General features: G+C 41.4%; 1 protein-coding gene across 1 annotated transcript in view; it reads right to left on the bottom strand.

Annotated features, from left to right (window-relative positions):
* The window catches only part of LOC311246865 (protein mono-ADP-ribosyltransferase PARP6), a 90,107-nt gene that overhangs the window by 56,142 nt on the left and 12,099 nt on the right, over positions 1-21,866 (bottom strand). The window contains exons 3-8 of the mRNA XM_084337107.1: positions 19,338-19,415; positions 16,557-16,651; positions 13,462-13,522; positions 12,992-13,082; positions 9,313-9,379; positions 4,613-4,762 (exon numbers count right to left, since the gene is read on the bottom strand). Coding sequence (XP_084193233.1) covers positions 4,613-4,762; positions 9,313-9,379; positions 12,992-13,082; positions 13,462-13,522; positions 16,557-16,651; positions 19,338-19,415 — 542 coding nt within the window. The remainder of the gene's footprint in view (positions 1-4,612; positions 4,763-9,312; positions 9,380-12,991; positions 13,083-13,461; positions 13,523-16,556; positions 16,652-19,337; positions 19,416-21,866) is intronic.

Below are 21,866 nucleotides of genomic sequence, written 5' to 3' on the forward strand. Positions count from 1 at the left end.
CAGGTCCCCCCGATCACTTCCCAGACGAGCTGGACATGCTTCTAAGCTCTTTCCCAGAAGATGGCACACCCCTGCTTCTAATGGGCAACTCTCCTACAACCATTTGACATGCTTCCCACTCACAAAGCAGGCAGCTCCTTGAATCTCATATTCTCCCATAACTCCAGCATCATTAACACCACGGTAACTCCCCTCCATTTATCTGACCACTTCTTCATATCTTTCTCACTAACTCTTATGCTTAACCGAAAGCCCTCCACTCCAACTCAAACCGTCTCAGTCAGACGCAACCTGCGCTCCCCATCCCCCTCCACCATCATCCTATCCGCTCTACCTTTGAGCGAGACTTTCTCTGCTCTCCCCACATATACGGAAACCTCCACCCTTCTCTCAGCCCTCTCAATCTCCTTCAACAAGCTCTGCCCCCTCGCGAGAGGCCGGCCAACCGTTCCCCACCCAGTCCATGGCTGTCGGATGCAGTGAGAGAAGAAAGACAGGTCCTGAGAGCATCCGAGAGGAAGTATAGAAAGTCACGCCTCACTGGTGACATCACCACCTTTCACAACCTCTTGTTAGCTCTCTCCAAAACCATTACTACTGCCAAGCTTCTTTCTTTCACCATAACATCGAGGCCTCGGCTAAGAGCCATCGCAAACTGCACGCTACCATGTCCTTCCTCCTCACTCCCCCTCTACCCCCTCCTCTCTCTCTGCCGAAGACTTTGCGATTTTCTTCGAGAAAAAAGTGGAGCATCCGCAGCTGCTTCTCCCAACCCCCGCCCATCTAAAGCGAAGGGCCTCTCCTCTGTCAGCAGCCTTTGACACGGTCAACCATCAGATCCTCATCGCATCCCTCACAGGAATGGGAGTGGCTGGTTCTGCACTGGCATGGCTGACATCCTACCTCGACGACCGCTCCTACCAAGTATCATGGAGAGGGACCCTAGTCGGACCCCCGCCCCCTTCGGACGGGTGTCCCCCAGGGCTCGGTCCTTGGACCCCTCCTCTTCTCTACACCAAATCTCTGGGTAACATTATTACGTCTCATGCCTTCTCGTATCATTGGTATGCTCTTCCTCTCCTTCCTCTCCTTTCCTCTTCCTCTCCTTTCCTCTCTCAGATATCCATGTCTCTGAGCGAATCTTGATCTGTCTGTCCGACATCTCCGCCTGGATGACGACCATCCATCTCAAACTGAACCTAAGCAAAGCAGAATTGCTTCACCTGTCGGCCAAATCCTCCCCGCTGACCGACCTTTCCATCACAGTGGAAAATGTAGCCGTGGCCTCGTCCCCGACCGCCAAGAACCTTGGTGTAGTCTTTGACGATCGGCTGAACTTCTCCGCTCACATCGCCGCAATGACCAGAACCTGCAGATTCCTCCTGAGCAATGTCAGAAGGATCTGTTCCTTCCTGACAAAAGAAGCCACTCAACTTCTTGTCCAATCAACAGTCATGTCTCGCCTCGACTACTGCAATGCACTGCTCGCTGGTCTACCGATCACCGCCACCAAGCCCCTTCAACTCATCTGGAACACAGCCGCCCGTCTGATCTCCAACCTACCAAAGTCAGCCCATGTTACCCCACTTCTTAGGGACCTGCATTGGCTCCCCATCGGCGCACGAATCTGCTTCAAGGTCCTCAACCTGGCATATCGCAAAGGGAACGGCTCCCACCTACCTCCGATCAATGGTCTCTAACTACACACCCTCAAGACCCCTACGCTCTACATCCTCTGGCCGCCTCAGACCCACTCCTATCCAAGCTCTGGGAGGGTTATCATGAAGAAGTCGCCTTGGGAGGGTTATCATGAACAAGTCGCCTATTCTCAGTCCTCGCTCTACAATGGTGGAACGAACTTCCCACCAGTTAGGACAGCCAAAACCCGACCAATCTTTCGCCGTCAACTAAAAACACACTTCTTCAATCAATATCTGAAATTATATATATATATATTTCTATAAATAAATAAAAACACTAACCTTCTTACTGTCTTATACTATCATGCCCTCTTCCTACTATACTAATATAGCTTTACTACTATGCACTCAACACTGCAGCACCCAAGTTCCAGCACTGTTTGATGAACATTGTTACTTGTAAGAGTTGTACCCTTCCTGCTGACTTGTCGTACAGAAAAAGCATCAGCTAAATGACAAAATGTAAATGTTGGAGCAGCACAGAGCAGAAGCCAGGAAACCTGAGGGGACAAGAGCAGCACAGAGGAGAAGCTAAGAGACCAGAGGGGGCAAGAACAGTACAGAGGAGAAGCTAAGAGACCAGAGGGGACAATAACAGCACAGAGGAGCAGCTAGGAAACCTGAGGGGACGAGAACAGCACAGAGGAGAAGCTAAGATACCTAAGGGGACAAGAGCAGCACAGAGGACCACACACAATACACATCTGGTGGGTTACATTGGTTGTGAAACTGTTCCAACAGGAGAAACACTACTGTCTTCTCAAGACTCATCTATATTTAAGTAAATTGTGGATGGGCTCATTGCAAATGCTCAATGCCACACAGAGAAGATCATCATACATCATCATCATAACAATAAAAGTATATGTATTTATAACAGTTAATCAAATGAAAAATGATATCTCGCAGCATATTTTAAACTTACGGTCCCATGCATTGCTATTCCTTGCACTATTTGGGCAACTTTACACAATTACTGAGAGTCTATGGAACACATCTGTAAAGTTTTTTTAAATGCATTGTTTTATATTTTTAATGAAGTATAAAAAAAATTCGGCCTCAGGATTTCATGCCGTTTGTGCTGGGCTCCGCCCATAAGCACTTTGAGTGACAGTCACCCACAGTCTGCGAGAGAGAGATAGAGAGATTGATGGGGATACTAATCAATTTTGTCGCGGGGGGGGCATAATCCCACGGGACAATGCATTGGTAACTTGTTTCAAATGACAATATATACCTCTGTGAATATTATTGCCCGGATCGGAATACGGGCGTGCGCAAAGATATTTTACAGTGATAGAGTGCTCCCGACTGCGGGGAGAAGACCCATCCCCGCGGCGCACACACATTTACATTACACACTCATGTGCCGCGGCCCCTCTCTCTCTCTCCCTCTCTCTCCCTCTCTCTGTCTCTCCCTCTCTATCTATCTCTCTCCCTCTCTCACTCGCTCGTTCTCTGCTACTGCCTGTCTGTTTCAACTGCTCTGTTGTTGAGCGAATTGTGGGCGGTGACTACAACCAGTAGAAATCACGTCAGCAAAACAGTCAAATCAGAATGGCTTAGTTGAGTGAGGGAAGATCTCGTGAACTCGAGACTAGACTGATGAGTCAATATGATAATTAGAGACACAGACCACATTGATATAATCCCCCATTGCTAGGAAACAATGCTAAACACTGGAAATGGCCATTTATAATGCATGGGACCTCAGGGTTTCCCATTAATTACCTAAACTGTGGCGTCCAGCCACAGTTGTATAATGAACCAATTTCTTTTTTTTTTTAAATAAAATTAAAAATGTTATTTATGTATTTATTATTATTTTTTTTTACAATTTTTTTTAAATACAAAGTTTGCCAATAGGGATGTATCAGTAGTATTGGCAGTGGTAGTAGTCGTAATAGTAATCCACTATATATATTTTTTTTCTAAAACAGGTAACCACGTTTGCTTCATTTATTTGATGGCTCAAATGTAGTCCAGTGGTTCCCAAACCTCTCCTCGAGACACCCCAGCCGTTCCATGTATTTGTTAAATTCCACCACCAGCACACCTAACTAATAAGGGCTAGTTAAGTTGAATCAGGTGTGCTGGTGGTGGAATTTAACAAATACATTGAACGGCAGGGGTGCTTCGAGGAGAGGATTGGGAAGCACTAGTCTAGTCGATTTTGTGTTTTTAGCACAAAGTTCATCATAGATCTAGCATCTTTATTTTGCTCTCAAAGTGCACCAGATTGATGGATTTAACTTTAAAATGTAAAAAATAAATAAAAAAAAACGTTTCAGGGGGGCATGCCCCCGGACCCCCCTAGAGGGTCGGAGGTTCACCCCCCATAGTCTCTGAAAATCCTGTGGGAAACACTGGACCTTTAAGTTTTTCTTTCTTATATTCATTTAGTTTTTAAGAATTTGTAAAGGATAGGCAAAAATAAGCATGTGCTTCAGCCTATTCCTTTTTTTCAGTCATTGATTTTGGATTTTGTGTGTGAGCTTGCCTTGAATATGTACAGTTGTGATTTATTTTTTCAAGTCCACATGGGTGTGTTTGATTTGTCTGTAAACAACACCGAAATAAACTTCATTCATTCAAGAGTTTACAAAGTGCTTACAAAAAGGCACAAAGGACTCAAGCCAGACAAAAATTAAGAATGTTTACAGTTCAGACATCTTTTAAAAAGAAGCAGCCATTATAAACGACATACATTATACCCATTACATAATATAACCTTACATTATGCATTATACAGTATAGCCCAAACTAGAAACTAATCAAAGCTAATCAAATGTTTTTAATGATCTGTGAAACATTGAAAGGAGCCGTACTTGGGGAGAAGATGGTGTTGGTGATGATGATGATGATCATAATGAAAATGATGACGATGATGATGAAGAAGAAAGGAGGCCTACTTGGGTATGGGGGAGAAGATGCTGAGTCCAGCGCGGAACTTCTTGATGGTTCCTCCGGCCTTGAACCAGCTGTGTCTCTTCTCCTGCTGGGCCTTGAGGAACTCATTACTGAGATGTTTCCACTGCTGTGAAGTGAACGTACTCAGGATCCTGTAAACCAGCCACCGCACCACAATCAGCACAAGACTTAGCTGTATTGATAAGACGGTGCTCCTATTACCTGCCATCCTATGTAAGGAATAAAAGTATCACTTATACTCTCCCATCCAGATTACTGTCCGGTCAACTAAAATGTATATCCTTTAGATTAGCAGTTCATCAGAAACATAATTAACTCTCAATCACCAATATATTTAGCAAATCAATTGGTACACAGAGAATATATGCATGGACATAATACAAGATATAGCAGACATAATTGTGACCTTCCACTACCAAGAATGAATCTTCTAAAAAATAATCATCTATCATGTACTGAGCCACCCCATATTGGAGCACCTTGCCATCACACATCTACTCTCAACCTATTATGTCAAACTAATTAGGAGCCATCTCCCTAATCTTTATTCTCATTTTTATTTTATTTTTTATCTTCAATTCCATAGGTGCTAGTTATGTTTTGTGGGAATTTGCAATTACCGGTACTTATTATTTGTGTACTTGTGTTGACATCTATCTTGTCTGATTAGAATTATGGCTCGTTTTTATTTGTTTTTCTCTGAACTTGCTTTGTATGTCGGACCCCAGGTAGACTAGTCAACGCTCTTTGCGTCAACTAATGAAATCCAAATAAACTAAACTAAACTAAACTAAATTAAACCAGCCACAGCACCACAATGACTTAACTGGGAAACGTAGTACACAATGTACGATGCATTACATCACGCGACGGAGTGTGTTATACGAATTAGATCACGCCTTCAGATACAATTTAACACACACGGTTCCAAAGATATTAATGTTTTGCGGCAAATTTTCACCCCGCAATGGATTTAGGTGCGTCTCATCTCTCCTCTCTCATGTTGTCTGGCCACTCCCCTCAGACGCAAAGTTCTGTAGTTTTTCACATAGCGAGGAAAATAATACAGTCGGGCAATATAACAAGAATTAACATATTTACAAGTGTGTCAGTGTAATGGTGAAGTCAAGTGCTTTGAGCAGGATAAACTTATAACTTATATTATATATATATGTTACAGTATATAAAAATACCGTTTAACTTTTGTGCAGTAACTGAAGCTTCCAACGTGCCTGATTGTTATGCATTTTACTCTGCCAATTGGCGACCCAATAAAAACGGGTCCGCGACCCTAAGTTTGGGAAACGCAAGATCTAAGTCTGACAAAAAATAAATAATCGACGGCCATTTTTTTCTTCTTTTAAGTCCGTGATTTTTATTTTGTTTCACAATGGGTCATGACAAACCAATTACATAATCCAACATATGTGTAACGAACTAACATATTCCAGTTGACTATCTTTTTTGGAGGATTCGTTCAAAGGCTATTCATACTTCCATTTGTCTATCTATGGCGGACTCATTCAGAAAAAGTTATTCGGTTGTGGGAGGGATCTGGGGTCACGTGGAGTGTGTTATACGAAATAACAATGGCTAACTTGACTGTTTCAGCCAATCAGAATCAAGATATTTGCAGGCCATTGTATAAAATGGTATACATAATACAAAAAGAAACATACAGGGGCTTTCAGAAAGTTTTGGGCGGCTTTGGGTGCAGAATTGTTGAAAGGGGGGCGCTAGTTTATTTGATTTATTCATCATTGTTTTAACCATTTCAGTGCCACGGACGACATATCTCGTTTTATCAGCCCGCCCGTTGAATGTCCACGACGACAAATATCGTTTTATTCTTTTATTAGCGATCTGAATTCATATTTAATCAACCGAGTCTCCCGTTGGTACACCAGCCCCTACAGGAGCTCAGATTGGAAAAAAGCGCCCCCTATCGTCTATCCCTGTGTAACTGCAGGTCAGTCGCTTAGACTGACCTGGGATCTGTAGATCTCTGGGGGGGGAATCAACTCGCTCCTTGTGCTGGCAAGCTGTCTGCTCAAGAGGGATCTGCTCGCGGGACGGGAATCAGCCTGGAATATATATTCACAGCAGCCAATAATCAATCAATAAGCGTGATTGATATTTGGAATGGCGATCAGGAATTGGAATAATCTTTTTGGAGAACATCTGATCTGAGGTAAGGAATCTATTTGACCAGTCTTGGGATAATCAGAGTTGTATTCGCTGAGATCTCAGCGTTTGCCCTATGTGTGATGTGTCTGTGTGTGCACGATCACTGATGAGGAAATAAGAGAATAGATTTTTCAGCTCGCGTCTATAGCGTGCGTACGTACACATATACTATTGATAATCTAGCGTTTATTTGAAAACGATTCATAACTAGCCCTTGTGGCTTCCTAAGGATTTTGACGGATTTTGACAAAAATGGGCCTTGGATCAAAGCCATATAATTTTAACTGTTTACAATAAAAAAAAAAATTCCCCCATGATTAACATTAATAGCCTAATCTCAAGATATCTGTAACAAATTACATATATTTCGGAATTTTAACCACTTAAAATCGTGTTCATTTGATACCACGTCCGTTTTTATTGAAAAAAAACTGATAAATAGTCATATTTATCATATGTCTATACATTTCTGATACCACATTACAGCGTATGTAAATTCGACGAAATACCTCTGAATAAGAATCTGCCATTAGAAAAAAGAAAGGTTGACTAATTCGGTCAGAAATAGCGGAGACGCTAAACGTTAGTAAGCGCTTATTATTAGTAGTATATTCTGCGGGCGAGCAATACTCAATCTCCCGGTATAATTCTGAACACAGATCGCTGTCGGCCGACTACCAGACTACTTCCGCTAAGAGAGCTCTAGTCACACTTCCTCATAGAAGCGGAGGTGGGCCTGGGGGTCTCGTATGTCAGCCTGTAACACGCGCTAGGAGAGGATGCGGAAGATAGGTGGAAATGTGGTTCATTTGTGTTGAGCGCTGCCCCCCCCACCCACCCGAGCAGAGTGGTGAAGTTGCAGCCACATTCGCCGGCATGATCACCGCCCCCTGGCTGCTTATGTGCCGGCAAAGTTAGCTGTAGAGTAAGTGCGCCACCGTGTGTTCGACATCGTGAACAGCACATTTAAAAATGTGTCCTAGGATTGCATTGGACATTAGACATAGCATTTGGTAATTCTATCTAGAATTGAACGAATGAGAGCAGATTAAAAATGCCTTTTAACATGGGAGCGGTGCAGATGAAAATTGACGCCAGGCCCATGGTGGGTACCCTATGCTAATAACTTTTGTTTTAGAGCGTTTCAAATCATAAGCTTTTGACATAATGAAAATATATGTAAAATGAAGATATTTTCCCAATTTCATGAAATAATAATAAACACAGACACCGCTGTGCTCACACACACACAAAAAAAAATCTAAAAAGTAGAAAACGGTACCAAGAAGTGACAAGGGCTAGGCCGAAAAATAACAACGTTTTTGTGTATTCTAGAATATTCCAGTAAATGTCTTTTATCATGGAATCTTTATATTTTCCTTGAAAACGAGGGCTTTTCAAAATGCTATAAAATGAAAATGAACCGATAAAAAAACAATCCGCTTCGACAATGTTGACTGCAAACGAGTCATTGATAAGCGACGGGCAGATTAGACACATAGCCATAATTTAAAACATAGATTAGGAGGGGCGGTCAGGTGGCGTAACGGAGATTGCGTTCGTCACCAACCCCGGAGCGGCTGGATTCGTCTGTTCGAATCCAGCTCACAGTTCTGGGGTTGTCACCAGCTTGGCTGGCCGTTCACACTAATACAATTGGCAGTATTAGAGGGTGGGAGAAGCTGGCGGGGTGGGTCCGGGTCGTTGTAAACAGCGACTCCTACAGTTCGGTCGGGGCGCCTGCTAAGCGCGGATAGGATCTAAGTGGGATAGTGTGATCCTTCCACACGCTACGCCCTCTCAGTGAGAATCCGCGCTGCCAGGTGAAAAGAAGCGGTTGATTGGCTGGACGTGTGTCAGAGGAAGCACGTGGTAGCCTCCAGTCTCCCAGACCGACTGTGGGGGGTAAGTGCGCAGCGACCAGGAAGGGGATTGGGAATTGGCATAACGACTAACATTGGGATGGGAGAAAAATCGGAGGAAAAAGGAGGAAAAAAAAAAAAAAAAAAAAAAAAAAAACATAGATTAGGTGTTTTTAACACGAACATTGAAGTGGATGGTGGCATTCAACGGGGTAAATCAAGATAATCAAAGGCTCTGAAAGTGTTAATATCAGGACAACAACTTGACTGGAACCAGAAATGGGTCTACATGCAGTGAGCACAATCAAAATCCCACAAATTAATGGAAGCAGATATGGATCAGCTTGTCTAACTTAAAACTCCAGGAGAGTTGTTTTTGGCCAACAGCTAGACTAGCTGATCCATATCCGCTTCCATTCATTTGTGCTAAGCTAGGCAAGCTAGACAAGATTGCTATTGTTGGATCTTGAGTCATATTTGATCTGCAACGTCTAGTCTGAAGGATCTGAATTTTGTTTGACGGTACAGGCTCGCGCACCACTGCTAGATGATAATTAACGTATTTGTACAATAATAGTGTGTGAAATTAGTAATACTGTAATATCAATACTACATAGTAGATGAGGACTCACTTCTTGAGCTGCAGGCCCAGACTAAAGCCCTCTTTATTGGAGGGCTGGAACACCTCCACCGACGGTTCTGAGAACACATGACGAATGTTATTACACAACACTAACACAGTCAATATGTGTGAAGATACACCACTCACCCCCCTATCTGAAAATGCTGGTTGATATTAAATGCTGCAACCATTTGCAATGTTCAGCATCACAAGCACCACCCCCCAAAGTGCCTGCACCTCTGAAAAGTCCGGCCCCAGAGCAGGGGCTTTTTGGGAGGTAAAATAATAACTTGTATATAACTAAAAAATAACTTGTGGAGACGTTCCTCAAAATATCCCTAGTTCCGGGGGGAAGTTATTGCGGTGGAAAAGGGGCTTGTGTTATAATATACTGTAAGCCTCATTTGGGTGTGAGAAGTAAATGTAACATTTTATGGCATCACACAGTCAGTGCCCCGCTCGTCTGTTGATCAGCCCCAGAATTTACATCACAAATTTGAGGGTTCTCCCTTGGCTTTCTGGCTTTAAGACAATTTGATAGATCATTCCGGGTGCATACCCAGTAAGCACTAGACCTGATTTCAATGTTGATATATCGCCTACCAACTGTAACAGTCTAGAATATGCAGCACAGAAGTTGTTGAGTTGTTGTATTGATCAGTGTCAATATAAAACATAACATTGCTTCATGAATGTAAAGTGAACCTAAATGTAAAGTGAACAATGGGTTCATCAATTCCCTGTGATGAACTTAACAAAAGGTGCTGCTCTGTTGCTGGACATTTCCAGGTAGCGTCAGATTGAAGCCTACACTGAGAAGGCCGGGAGTTTGTTGTCACATTGCTAAGAGAATATTTACTAAAACTTTGATAAAAGTAATTAAAATTGGTTTGTTACAATAACACCAATTCATAAATTGTAATGATGCAGAGCCCAGCTTCATTCCTGGTAGAAAACCACCGTTTCAAGCAAATGAAAAAGGAACCATTGCTCTGGTGAGTTAGCCTTTGATGTGAAACCATGTGCCTATTAGTTAATATGCTAGCTGCAATGCTAACGGTTGTAACAGGAAATCCCAATCACTTAAGCTAACAAGATTAGCAATCTTTTTGTGAGTCTAACTCTTTGTTTTGAAACTTTTGATGGTAAATTGTGTTGCTGTTGAGGCAATGGGGCAGAATACACTGAATGTATTTTTTGTTATTATTGCACTTAGCTCTTTCTGCAAAGAAATGTTTAATCATCGCCGCAACAACCACAACCTGCAGATTCCTCCTGAGCAACATCAGAAGGATCCGCCCCTTCCTGACAAAAGAAGCCACTCAACTCCTTGTCCAATAAACAGTCATGTCTCGCCTTGACTATTGCAATGCACTGCTTGCTGGTCTAGCGACCGTCACCACCAAGCCACTTCAACTCATTCAGAACGCAGTGGCCCGCCTGATCTCCAAACTACCAAAGTCAGCCCATGTTACCCCACTTCTTAGAGAGCTGCACTGGCTCCCCATCGCCACACAAATCCACTTAAAGGTCCTCGATCTGGCATATCGTGCAGCAAAGAGAACGGCTCCTGCTCTCCTCCGGTCAATGGTCTCTAACTACACACACTCAAGACCCCTCCACTCTACATCTTCTGGCCGCCTCAGACCCACTCCTATCCAAGCTCTGGGAGGGTCATCAAAGAGAAGCCGGCTATTCTCAGTCCCATCACAGTTAGGACAGCCGAAACCTGACCAATCTTTCGCCGTCGACTAAAAACAATAAATATCTGAAATGAAAAAAAAACTAAAACACTGTAAATGTTACTGTCTTCTACTACCATGCACTCTTCCACTAAATAATCTTCCTTGCCTATATGCCTACTATACTAACATGTCTCTACTACTATGCACTCAACACTGCAGCACCCAAGTTTCAACACTGTTTGATGAACATTGTTACTCAGCTGAAATAGTTGTACCCTTCCTGCTGACTTGTCGTACAGAAGCTGTAAGTCACTTTGGATAAAAGCCTCAGCTAAATCACTAAATGTAAATGGTCACCCATACCAGTAGGCCTGACTGTGGCACAGGGAGATAAGCACACTATTTTGCACATTTTTTATATTGCAGCACAGTAATACTGGTTAAATGTATTCTGGCAAGAATTTGATGAGATTGAGATTTTAAATATACTAATTTGAAGAAAATAATTTAGATATTAGAATACAATGTAGATTACTCTTAACTATGATTGATACAGTCTATGTTAGTAATTAGAGAGTAATACTCAATCTTGTCCTTAGGTCAGGGAAACTAGATTGAAACAACATTTAAATTTTTCAATATAAACAGTGTGTGTTTAATTTCACTACTGTTACTTACCTCCCAGGCTCCTGCCAACCCTGATATCTTCTCATACTGGTATTGTACAACTTAGTAGGCCTATAACTTGTAAAAAGTATTATTGAGCACCTGTTACATGTTGCAGTCTATTTGTGTCAAAATACAGTCCTTGAGGGCCAATGTTCAGATTTATTTTTTTGCTGCTGTCAAATAAATATATATTTTTTTATTGAAATGGGTTGTCTTTATAATCATATTTTGCTGTGGTTGAAATGTTTAATATGCTGTTTAGATAACCATCTCAATAAAAATGTGAAATGTCTACATTTTGATGAGATAGACATCTCACGTTTTGAAATTGAGATGGGCATCTAAACGGCGTCTATTAGACATCTTGTAACGTTCCCCCCGGTCCTGCTCCACAACTCCCATTTTGTCCATGGACATTCTCACGCCTGAACTACGTCTCTCAACCACCAGGTGGCCTAGTTCAGTGTATACATCTTTGTTGCCTTGTATTTATTAATTTCCTGTCTGTCATCACCAATCTGTTGTTTGTTCATCTGTTGTCTGTGCTGTGCCCCATTGTCTAATTTTGTTTTGACTCCCTTGTGTCTGTATCTATGTGCTGTTGGTCTTGTCATGTTTCAGTATTTTAACCCTGTTATGTTTTCTGTTTAGTTGTTCCACCCAGCTGTGTCTAATTTACTAATCACCCTCATATCTCTAATTAGTCTGTGTATTTAAGTGTTGTCTGCCCAGCATTCCTTGCTGGGTCATTACTTTTGTTTCCTGTTTCACTGTCGTGAGTACTCGTTAGTGTTGTGCTTATATTGTTTTTTGAGACTACGGTCTCTCTTTTCTTTTCCTTATTTCAAAGTGTTTCTTTTCTTATAACGCTCCGTGTGTCACAATAAAGTGCATGTTATTGTGAAATAGCAACCAACGCATTCCGCCTCCTGTCTATCCTCTCCTCGTGTCTATGCTGCAATTGGTTTCTACACCATGCCATCTAAACGTTCTAATCGTAACACATCTAGGCTAAAAGCAGGAAAAAATAAATGTAAAAGTAAAAGTTTAGTAGATGTCTCTATCATAGCATAGCCGTTGATTAAACATATCAATTGAAACGTATAGATGTTGAAATGACGTTGAAACAACGTCTAGGTGTGGTACATGTCTACAAAATTGTCACTTTTGGACCAAATTTAGCCAGATTTGACTAACTATTTAGCATATAGAGGTCTAATAGATGAACAAAGTTTCAGTGGGTAGCAATCTATTTTTTTCATTTACTGTAACATTTCTTAAAATATTTCTGTTTACACTCAGTAAACAGATACACACACACACATCTTTACTTACCAGGTCCATCTAGGTACTGAGAGAGGGAGAAGCGCAATCTCAGAATGATGGGTTCTGTTCTGATCACTTTCCAGGCTGTGGCTACCTCCTCCTGACATACATGCACACACACACACACACACACACACACACACACACACACACACACACACACACACACACACACACACACACACACACACACACACACACACACACACACACACACACACACACACACACAACACACACACACACACACACACACACACACACACACACACACACACACACACACACACACACACACACACACACACACACACACACACACACAGATTACATCGTGACAATACTGAAAATAAATGATGAATCGGTCATGAATTGTGCATTACACTGCAAAATGTCAACTCTGGGGATACATAAATTAATAAAATAAAACAGTGAAGGGACTGCATTTCAGAGGGGGGAAAGACTTGTTGCAGACTCACATCTAAGAAACTGATATTAATTTGGAGATCGATGTCCACATCGTCGATGGTCCCGTACTCCCTGTTCAGGAGATAAAACAACAGCTGCAGTTAATTGATCATAGATAATGGGATGCATGGCAGGCACACACTGCACAGCAGCACAGTCATCGTGTCTGGAAGTGCTCCTGATTGTCAGACGAGAGCAGGGAGAAGATGATGTCAGGCAGCATCAGACACAATCAATAAAGCCTGTTGGTTCAATTTAGTGTAAAATCTCTTTGGATCCTAATTATGGGTGTCACGATTCCAATTCTAAAATCGGAAATCAATCAAAATGACTCAATGAACGTTCGATTTTGACCTTCAAAATCACAAGCAGGTTCGTGATTCTCCCTGTATTTGTTTTATTTTCTCTCCACCCCCAACCTACTTGCACATGTCTGAAGAAAACAACAACAACAATAAAGGAGACACAGCCGTAGCTGCTTAACATTAGCATACTGGTAGCGTGCATTACTTTTAGACACCATGGCCACTGCCAGGGAGAGGATGGAGAAACAGAACTGGAAATCCTGCTGCTTCTCTCAACATTTTGCCTTGTGAGTTTAATTTAATTTATTGTATTTCTTCCGTTCATGGTAATGCACAGCTCCACAAAAGCACAACAGCATCATTTCATAATAAAAGCACTTCCCAATTTGCACATTCCCTGAACGAAGCAGGGAGCAGGGAGAAGATAATCTTATTTTGCCTGCCCCTTATTCAAAACAATAAACAAACAATAGAAATAGATGGTCTTCCAATTACACTAACAAGCAATAATAAAATAAATAGTCATAGGGAAAGCTATTACCCTTCAACTTCATAAAGTCTAAATGTTCTTTCTTTATACATACTAAAATGCTTTAAAGTAGTCTGTGCATACTGATGCTTAAAATTACATTTCCTTCTATTGTTCTTGTCCTCGGAACTAAAAACAAACAACTTCTGGAAGCTTTCTGGCAATACTCTGCTTTTTGCCTTGTGCATAACTAATAATATTTGTAACTCAACTATATCTTTAAGTTTCATAATTCCTGACTTAATAAACAGTCTGTTGGTGTATTCTCTTGAATCCACACACTGCTCTTTTCTGTAATATAACCAATGGGCCTCATGCATGAAGCGATATAAGAACAGATTTCGTTCTTAACTAGCATTTCCTCTTACTTTGTTCTTACCTGGGATTCAGCAACGTTTTCTTATTGTTGTTTTTTACCCCCCCCCCCCAAAAAAAAGCCTACCATTGGTCAATTGCTCCCAAATACGACTTTAAAATCCCAGAACTTGTCAATAATAATAATAATTATTATTATTATAACTTATTGCGTGTGTTATGCTTCTGAAATGGATTATATATTGCTGTTAGAACAGTTAGATGCTCTGGCCGCCCAGGCCGTACACATAGAACGCATTTCTTCTAGATCTATTTGCAGAGCCAGATGAGTGGCTGCTTAACCGTTTCAGATTGAGATGTATGCAATACTCTGGAGCATCAACTCAGACACAACACATGCCGCAGTCGTTCAGTATTGACAAAGCCTACATTGCTGGAACGATTAATTTCACACATATACAATACGTATAAGTATAAGTCTTTGCGGAGAATATTCCATTATTGAAAAAACGATGATCAATCGACTCGCAATCTGACATTGGGCGCACACACACACATGCACTGAGTCGTGAGCACGCGCGCGCGCGTGTGTGTGTGTGTGTGTGACCAATGTCAGATTGCGAGTGGATTACTTTCCAGAGACATGATAGAGCGTACAGGGGGACACTGAACACAAAACTGCTCCAGGTAAGACCTAACTTTGCTGTTACTCCCGGAGGCACAGAGAAGTGGGGCAGACTGGTGTCAATTCTGATCAGCGGTTTTTCCAATAATGGAATATTCTCCGCGATGCAACGAAACGCACGTCCGTATGGATTCAAGCTTCTGAAATATGTCGCCAGAATCCTGAAGAAATTCCCTCTCTCCGCCGATTTCCCAGTGGACCTTACACCTGACTCGCTGACACCTTATTAAACGCAGCTCTGCTTCATCCGTGAGAGAATACAACCAGCGTTGTATTAATCGATCCCGCCCCAATATATTTGATTCACTGTTTATGTAATATAATTTGTGGAACCAAATAAAGTATTCAAATGTGTGTGCGTGTGTCGTGTGTGTGTGCGCTCGGATGTGCGCTAAGGCTGCCTCGCTAAGCCGTTTATTTATTTATCTATCTATCTATCTATCTATCTATCTATCTATCTATCTATCTATCTATCTATCTATCTATCTATCTATCTATCTATCTATCTATCTATCTATCTATCTATCTATTTATCTATTTATTTATTTATTTATTTATTTATTTATTTATTTATTTATTTATTTATTTATTTATTTATTTATTTATATGTATTTCTTTCTGGAGCATTAAATGCATTTATCCTCTCTGGTTGGATGGTGTATTGTACTTGTGCTGTATAATAATAACAATACATTTTGAGATCAGTCGCAACTCGCAAACCGCTTCCTGTTGAATGGATCAGCATGCAATACCAGAAACTCTCAAGCTGTTTTGCATACACCTCACCTGCCTTATAAGGAGCATGCGGGCGCGTCTCTATGCAAATGAAGTGAGCGCGAACGCGCATTTGAGTTTAAGAATGAGTGGGATGCATGATGCAACCGACCTGGGTAAGAACAGATTTGGACGTTAAGAACGGCTTGATGAATGTGGTGGTGGCTTTTCTTATTGTTCTCTTAACAGACAGGTAAGCAAGAATATAAGAAAAATAATAAGAGAGTATATTGAATGAGGCCCAATGGCTTTATGTTGTTCATGTATGTGTTGCCCCACACTTCTACAGTAACTAAAATATAGTAAAATAAGTGATACAGAATTTGCATTGCCTTGTAATCTAACACATACTTTGCTTTGTTCAAAATATAAATAATCTTAGACACCTTTGTTTTTACATTATGCTATATGAGATGTCCATGTCAAGTATTACACCCTGGATGTTCATCAAACCATGTTTTAAGTTTGGTCATTTAATTTACAATATATCTGTCTTACCTGACAGAGACAGCGCTGTCGGTGTAGATGTCCTTCACGGCTTCGATGTCGGCGTCCAGCTGAGGGTGCCGGTACAGGTCAGCAGCACAGCTCCCCTGTCGACACACAAACAGGTCTGTTTTGGTCTTGTTTTTGTTTCAGTTTTTCATGGTCTATTCTAGTGGTTTAGCAAATTTTTTATTGTTTTTCTTCTTTTTTTTTTTATGTATTATTTCTTGTATTTTCTACTGATGTTATTAAAAAATGCTGTGAAGCACTCTGTGCACTCGTGCTGAGAAGGGCGCTATACAAATTAAGTTGTACTTACTTACGCACGCACGCACGCACGCACGCACGCACGCACGCACACGCACACACACACACACACACGCACACACACACACACACACACACACACACACACACACACACACACACACACACACACACACACACACACACACACACACACACACACACACACACACACACACACACACACACACACACACACACACACACACACACACACACACACACACACACACACACACACACACACACACACACACACACACACACACACACACACACACACACACACACACACACACACACACACACACACACACACACACACACACACACACACACACACACACACACACACACACACACACACACACACACACACACACAGAGAGAGAGACTTCACCAAATATGGAACTGGCAGAGGGTTATTTAAAAAGTACGAAACAGAATAAACATTCACATCAATACGAGTTGCTGTATTCTTTTTATCAAATATCTGACCTGCCTGTGTGTATATCTGTCTGTGTATCTGTTCGTCTATTAAAGGCACAATCTGGGATTGTAGTATGGCACCCTCTGTTGAAACATGGTCACTCTAATACTGGCTGTTCTTTTTTGTTTCAGTCTGAACATTTAAGAGCCTTTTACTACTGATACGACTGAATCATGGGTTTTACATGACTTCTGAGGCTCTAAAAGGTCTGTTTCTATTGGCAATATGTGTAAACATTGTACATGTAGTAAAATAGACATTCATTCTGAGTGATGATGAGCAAAGAAAGCAGCAAGAAGCGTATTCAACAAGTCAATAAGTCAAACACTTCAAGAAGGTATGGAAATAGGTGAATATATAGAAAATACATAGATGGAAATAGGTAAACATAATAGAGAAAATATAGATGGAAATAGGTCAATATATAGATGGAAATGGGTGAATATAGAAGATATATAGATGGAAATAGGTGAATATATAGAAAATGTATAGATGGAAATAGGTCAATATTAGGGCTGACCCCTATTAGTCGAATAGTCGACTGCCAACCTCTTAGTCGAATGCAAAAAAAATATATAATAATAAAAAATAAAAATTAAATTATCATTCTTTCCAAAAGAAAATAGGCCTAGAAGCGTGGCTAATGCTAATGGCATGCATACCAGAGGCTAACTGCCTAAGAAAACAGGCACAGAGGCACTGAAAGAGGATTTCACCCATCTAATGAACTAGGGCTGGGCGATATAACGATAACGATAAATATCGCGATATATTTTAATAATCGATATCGAATATCGAAATAAAATAAAAATCGTTTTTTTTTTTTTTTTTTTTTTTTTTTACCTGCAACAGGGCAGTTTTAAAACCAGAGACAGTGGACAGACTTGTCTTTCTTGCCTGCAACTTAAAGTAATGGCTTTGCTTGTCCAAATGACAATACTGACCAAATTCAGATTTCTTTTTCTCTTGTCCATTTATTTCGTTTGCTTTCTAATTTAAAATACATTTTGAAACCGTCTGTACACAGTAGGCTATGTGTGCTAGCAGAACTAGACTCCAGTCACGAGTCACAGTGCACATGTGCGGTGGTTTGTCCACCAAAAAAGCGCCAAAAGATCGAAAATAAACTAGCAGAGCCAGAACTGTTCAACTCCTCTGGAGCCACAGCCAGCAGAGAAGCCGGTTTACTTTAGCTTTTAAACCAGCTGCAGCCTGAGAACTGGAGTGTGAGGGGATGTAACACTAAAGATGGCGGCAACGACAAAGAATTGCTGCAAAATAAACATACATCTGTTGTAAAAAAAAAAAAAAAAAAAAAAATTATACTTATAACAATTCGATAATTATCGATATCGAGAAATAAAATAAAATTATCATATCGTTATCGCGATATGATTTTTTTCCATATCGCCCAGCCCTATAATGAACATACTAGACTAGACAAATATCAAGATGTATCCATCAGTGGACCAATTGCATGCTTTTGGAGAGGACAAGAAGCCTTCCGTTGACTGCTTCAGACATTAAGCACCCCACAGCCCATATGGGATGTTACAAAAATAATTATAATAATGATTTTTTTCCAAATATATATATTTTTTTTCAGTCGACTAATAGTAGACTATCGGCTAATTTCGGCCAAAAGTCAATCAAAGTCGACTATCCAAATCCTTAGTCGGGGACAGCCCTAGTAAATATATAGAAAAAGTTTAGAAAGTCGAATAAACTTTGGATTGTAACTTTACGCACACACATACAGTACACACACGCGCGCATGCGCTCAAACGCCCATATGCTTCTAACTGATCTTGACTAAGAGAGAGAGAGAGAGAGAGAGAGAGAGAGAGAGAGAGAGAGAGAGAGAGAGAGAGAAGAGAGAGAGAGAGAGAGAGAGAGAGAGAGAGAGAGAGAGAGAGAGAGAGAGAGAGAGAGAGAGAGAGAGAGAGAGAGAGAGAGAGAGAGAGATTTGGGGAAGTCTGTTAGTCTGTTTGCAGTACCTGAATGCCATAGAGGAACTGCTCCGACTCATTCTCCCCGTCGGACTCCTCATCTGTCCAGCACTGGCCTTTGACGTCCTGCGGGCCCACACATTTTTAAAGGCCATTATAGTCTGACAGCAGAGCGAGACAGCTCAAACCCTCTTTTTAGAGTCCTTTCAAAACAACACTTTTTATAGCCTCTCAGTGGGAGACTGGAGCGGAGTTGTTTGATATTGAAAGAAAAAAAGGATTCAAAGGGGCACTTCAACAAAAGAACTATGCTGATTTATTTTTCACATAATATCACACACATCCAAAAGCTCTAAACAATTTTGCACACATTCATTTTGTTTGACAGTTATTGAGAGTAAATTACTTTGATTATGGCCGCCAGTGATGTCATCAGGGACATTGGACCTCATGCACCAATGGACTTACGAGAACATTTATTAGCGAATTTCATTGTAGCTCCGCTTATGACCTTTTCGGGCCGATTTTGGCATGCACTAATGTTTCATTCTCTGGATTCGCTCTGAAAGATATGGCTGGTTTTTATTATGATTATAACAGGATAAGTACGTTGTTGTTAATACCTATGGCCTGCAACGTGGTGTTTAGTCTTTTACACCGAATGTGTCTGGGTGCAACCATTATTTAAGATAACAAACCGACAGAAGGCTGTGGGAAAGAGCAAGATCGGAAAGAAGGTGGCCTCCCCCCTGATGGAGGGAGGGGGCCAGGAGAGAGCGAGCTAGAGAGATATAATCCGACCAACGACGAGAGAGAATGAGACAGATAGATATTTTCTCAGTTTTTCCTCCTTCATTTCATTCTGTATTAGACCTTTGTTTATGTAAATAAACTATAATTTTTTATATTAACAGTTTGAGTCAGTGTACAATTGTTTCAAATGCACTGGTAATAGAGATAGGGGTGTTTTAGCCATTGACCCGTGGGAGTACGTATTCCACCACGGACGATTGACTCAATGAAAAACAACACAACACAGAGGATAGAGAGATGGCACAGACAGAGGCTGATAACCATCGATGACCCGGCTGAAATTACCATAATCTAACAGCTCGTAGGTAAGAGCAGGATTTACGAGCAAGGAAGAGCAGTCATAAGTCGGACAGACTGGTGTGCACTGTGTTCTTGTGGGCTTTATTTGAGAGAAATCATGGTGATTGCGTTCACGTCGACTCTACAGACATCCTCGGAATTAAATAATTATAATAATAATAAATGCGACAATCTTTGTCTCATTAACACTTTCAGAGCCCAAGCTTAATCTTGATTTACCGCTTGAATGCCCACCATCCACTTCAATGTTAGCGTTAATAACGCCTAATCTATGTTTTAAATTATGGCTATGTGTCTAATCTGCCCGTCGCTTATCAATGACTCGTTTTCCAGTCAACATTGTCGAAGCGGATTGTTTTTTTATCGGTTCATTTTCGTTTTATAGCATTTTGAAAAGCCCTCGTTTTCAAGGAAAATAAAAATATTCCATGATAATCGCCCCTTTTTCTGGAATATTCTAGAATACACAAAAACGTTGTCATCTTTCGGCTTATTTATGAATAGTTTTCAAATTTCAAGTATGCACGCTAAGTAGGCGATCTGAAAAATCGATTCTCTGATTTCCTCAAAGCGATCGCCCACACACACACACACACACACATAGGGCGAACGCTGAGATCTCAGCGAATACAACTCTGATTATCCCAAGACTTGTAAAATAGATTCCTTACCTCAGATCAGGCCACGTGAGCGGATCGGCGCGGCCGAGAAATCCGCTCTTCGCTCTTTAAAGCTTGGTCCGCTCCGCTAATCGCTCATGTTGACCCCGCCCCCAAGTCGCTCTCCGCTCGCTCCCCGCTCACCTTGAATCGAGCGCTCCCCGCTCCCCACGCCAGATCGCTCGGCAGATTTTTTTATTTTTTTTGGAGCATGGTGTAAATTAGCTCAAACTACAACAGTCTACACCCCCTGGGCCCCTTAACAATTGTTTGTATTGAGCCACATTGTAATTGTACCCATTCTGCAATGTTAAATAACGTTGTTTATTCATTCACTAGCTCTATTAAGCGATGATAGGCTAGCCGAGCCACAATGCTATGGTCGCTGCCATTAACGTTAGCATGTAAGCTAACGACAACAACAATGGCGTCGATACTTTTTCTAACAGGAGTGAGTGACAAAGCCTGAACAGGATATCACAGGTTCACCCTTCTCATTGGTTGAAAATGGCCTTCATGTTTGTACATCGCCATCTGTTGCTTTGGCATTGTACTGCATGTATATATTACATCAACAGTGTTAAACCACTGTGAGCGGCCTGGAGTGGATTGGAGCGGAGGATAACTCTCGCTCCGGACGTCGCGCCGACTCATTTTAAAACCCACTCCTCGCTCACGTCAAAACCGCCCGCTCCGCACCCCGCGCCGCTCACGCGCCGCTCACATGGCCTGCCTCAGATCAGATGTTCTCCAAAAAGATCATTCCAATTCCTGATCGTCATTCCAAAAATCGATCGCTTTTATT

Source organism: Notolepis coatsorum (assembly GCF_963971535.1).
Source record: "Notolepis coatsorum genome assembly, chromosome: 20".
NCBI classification, from domain to species: Eukaryota; Metazoa; Chordata; class Actinopteri; order Aulopiformes; family Paralepididae; genus Notolepis; species Notolepis coatsorum.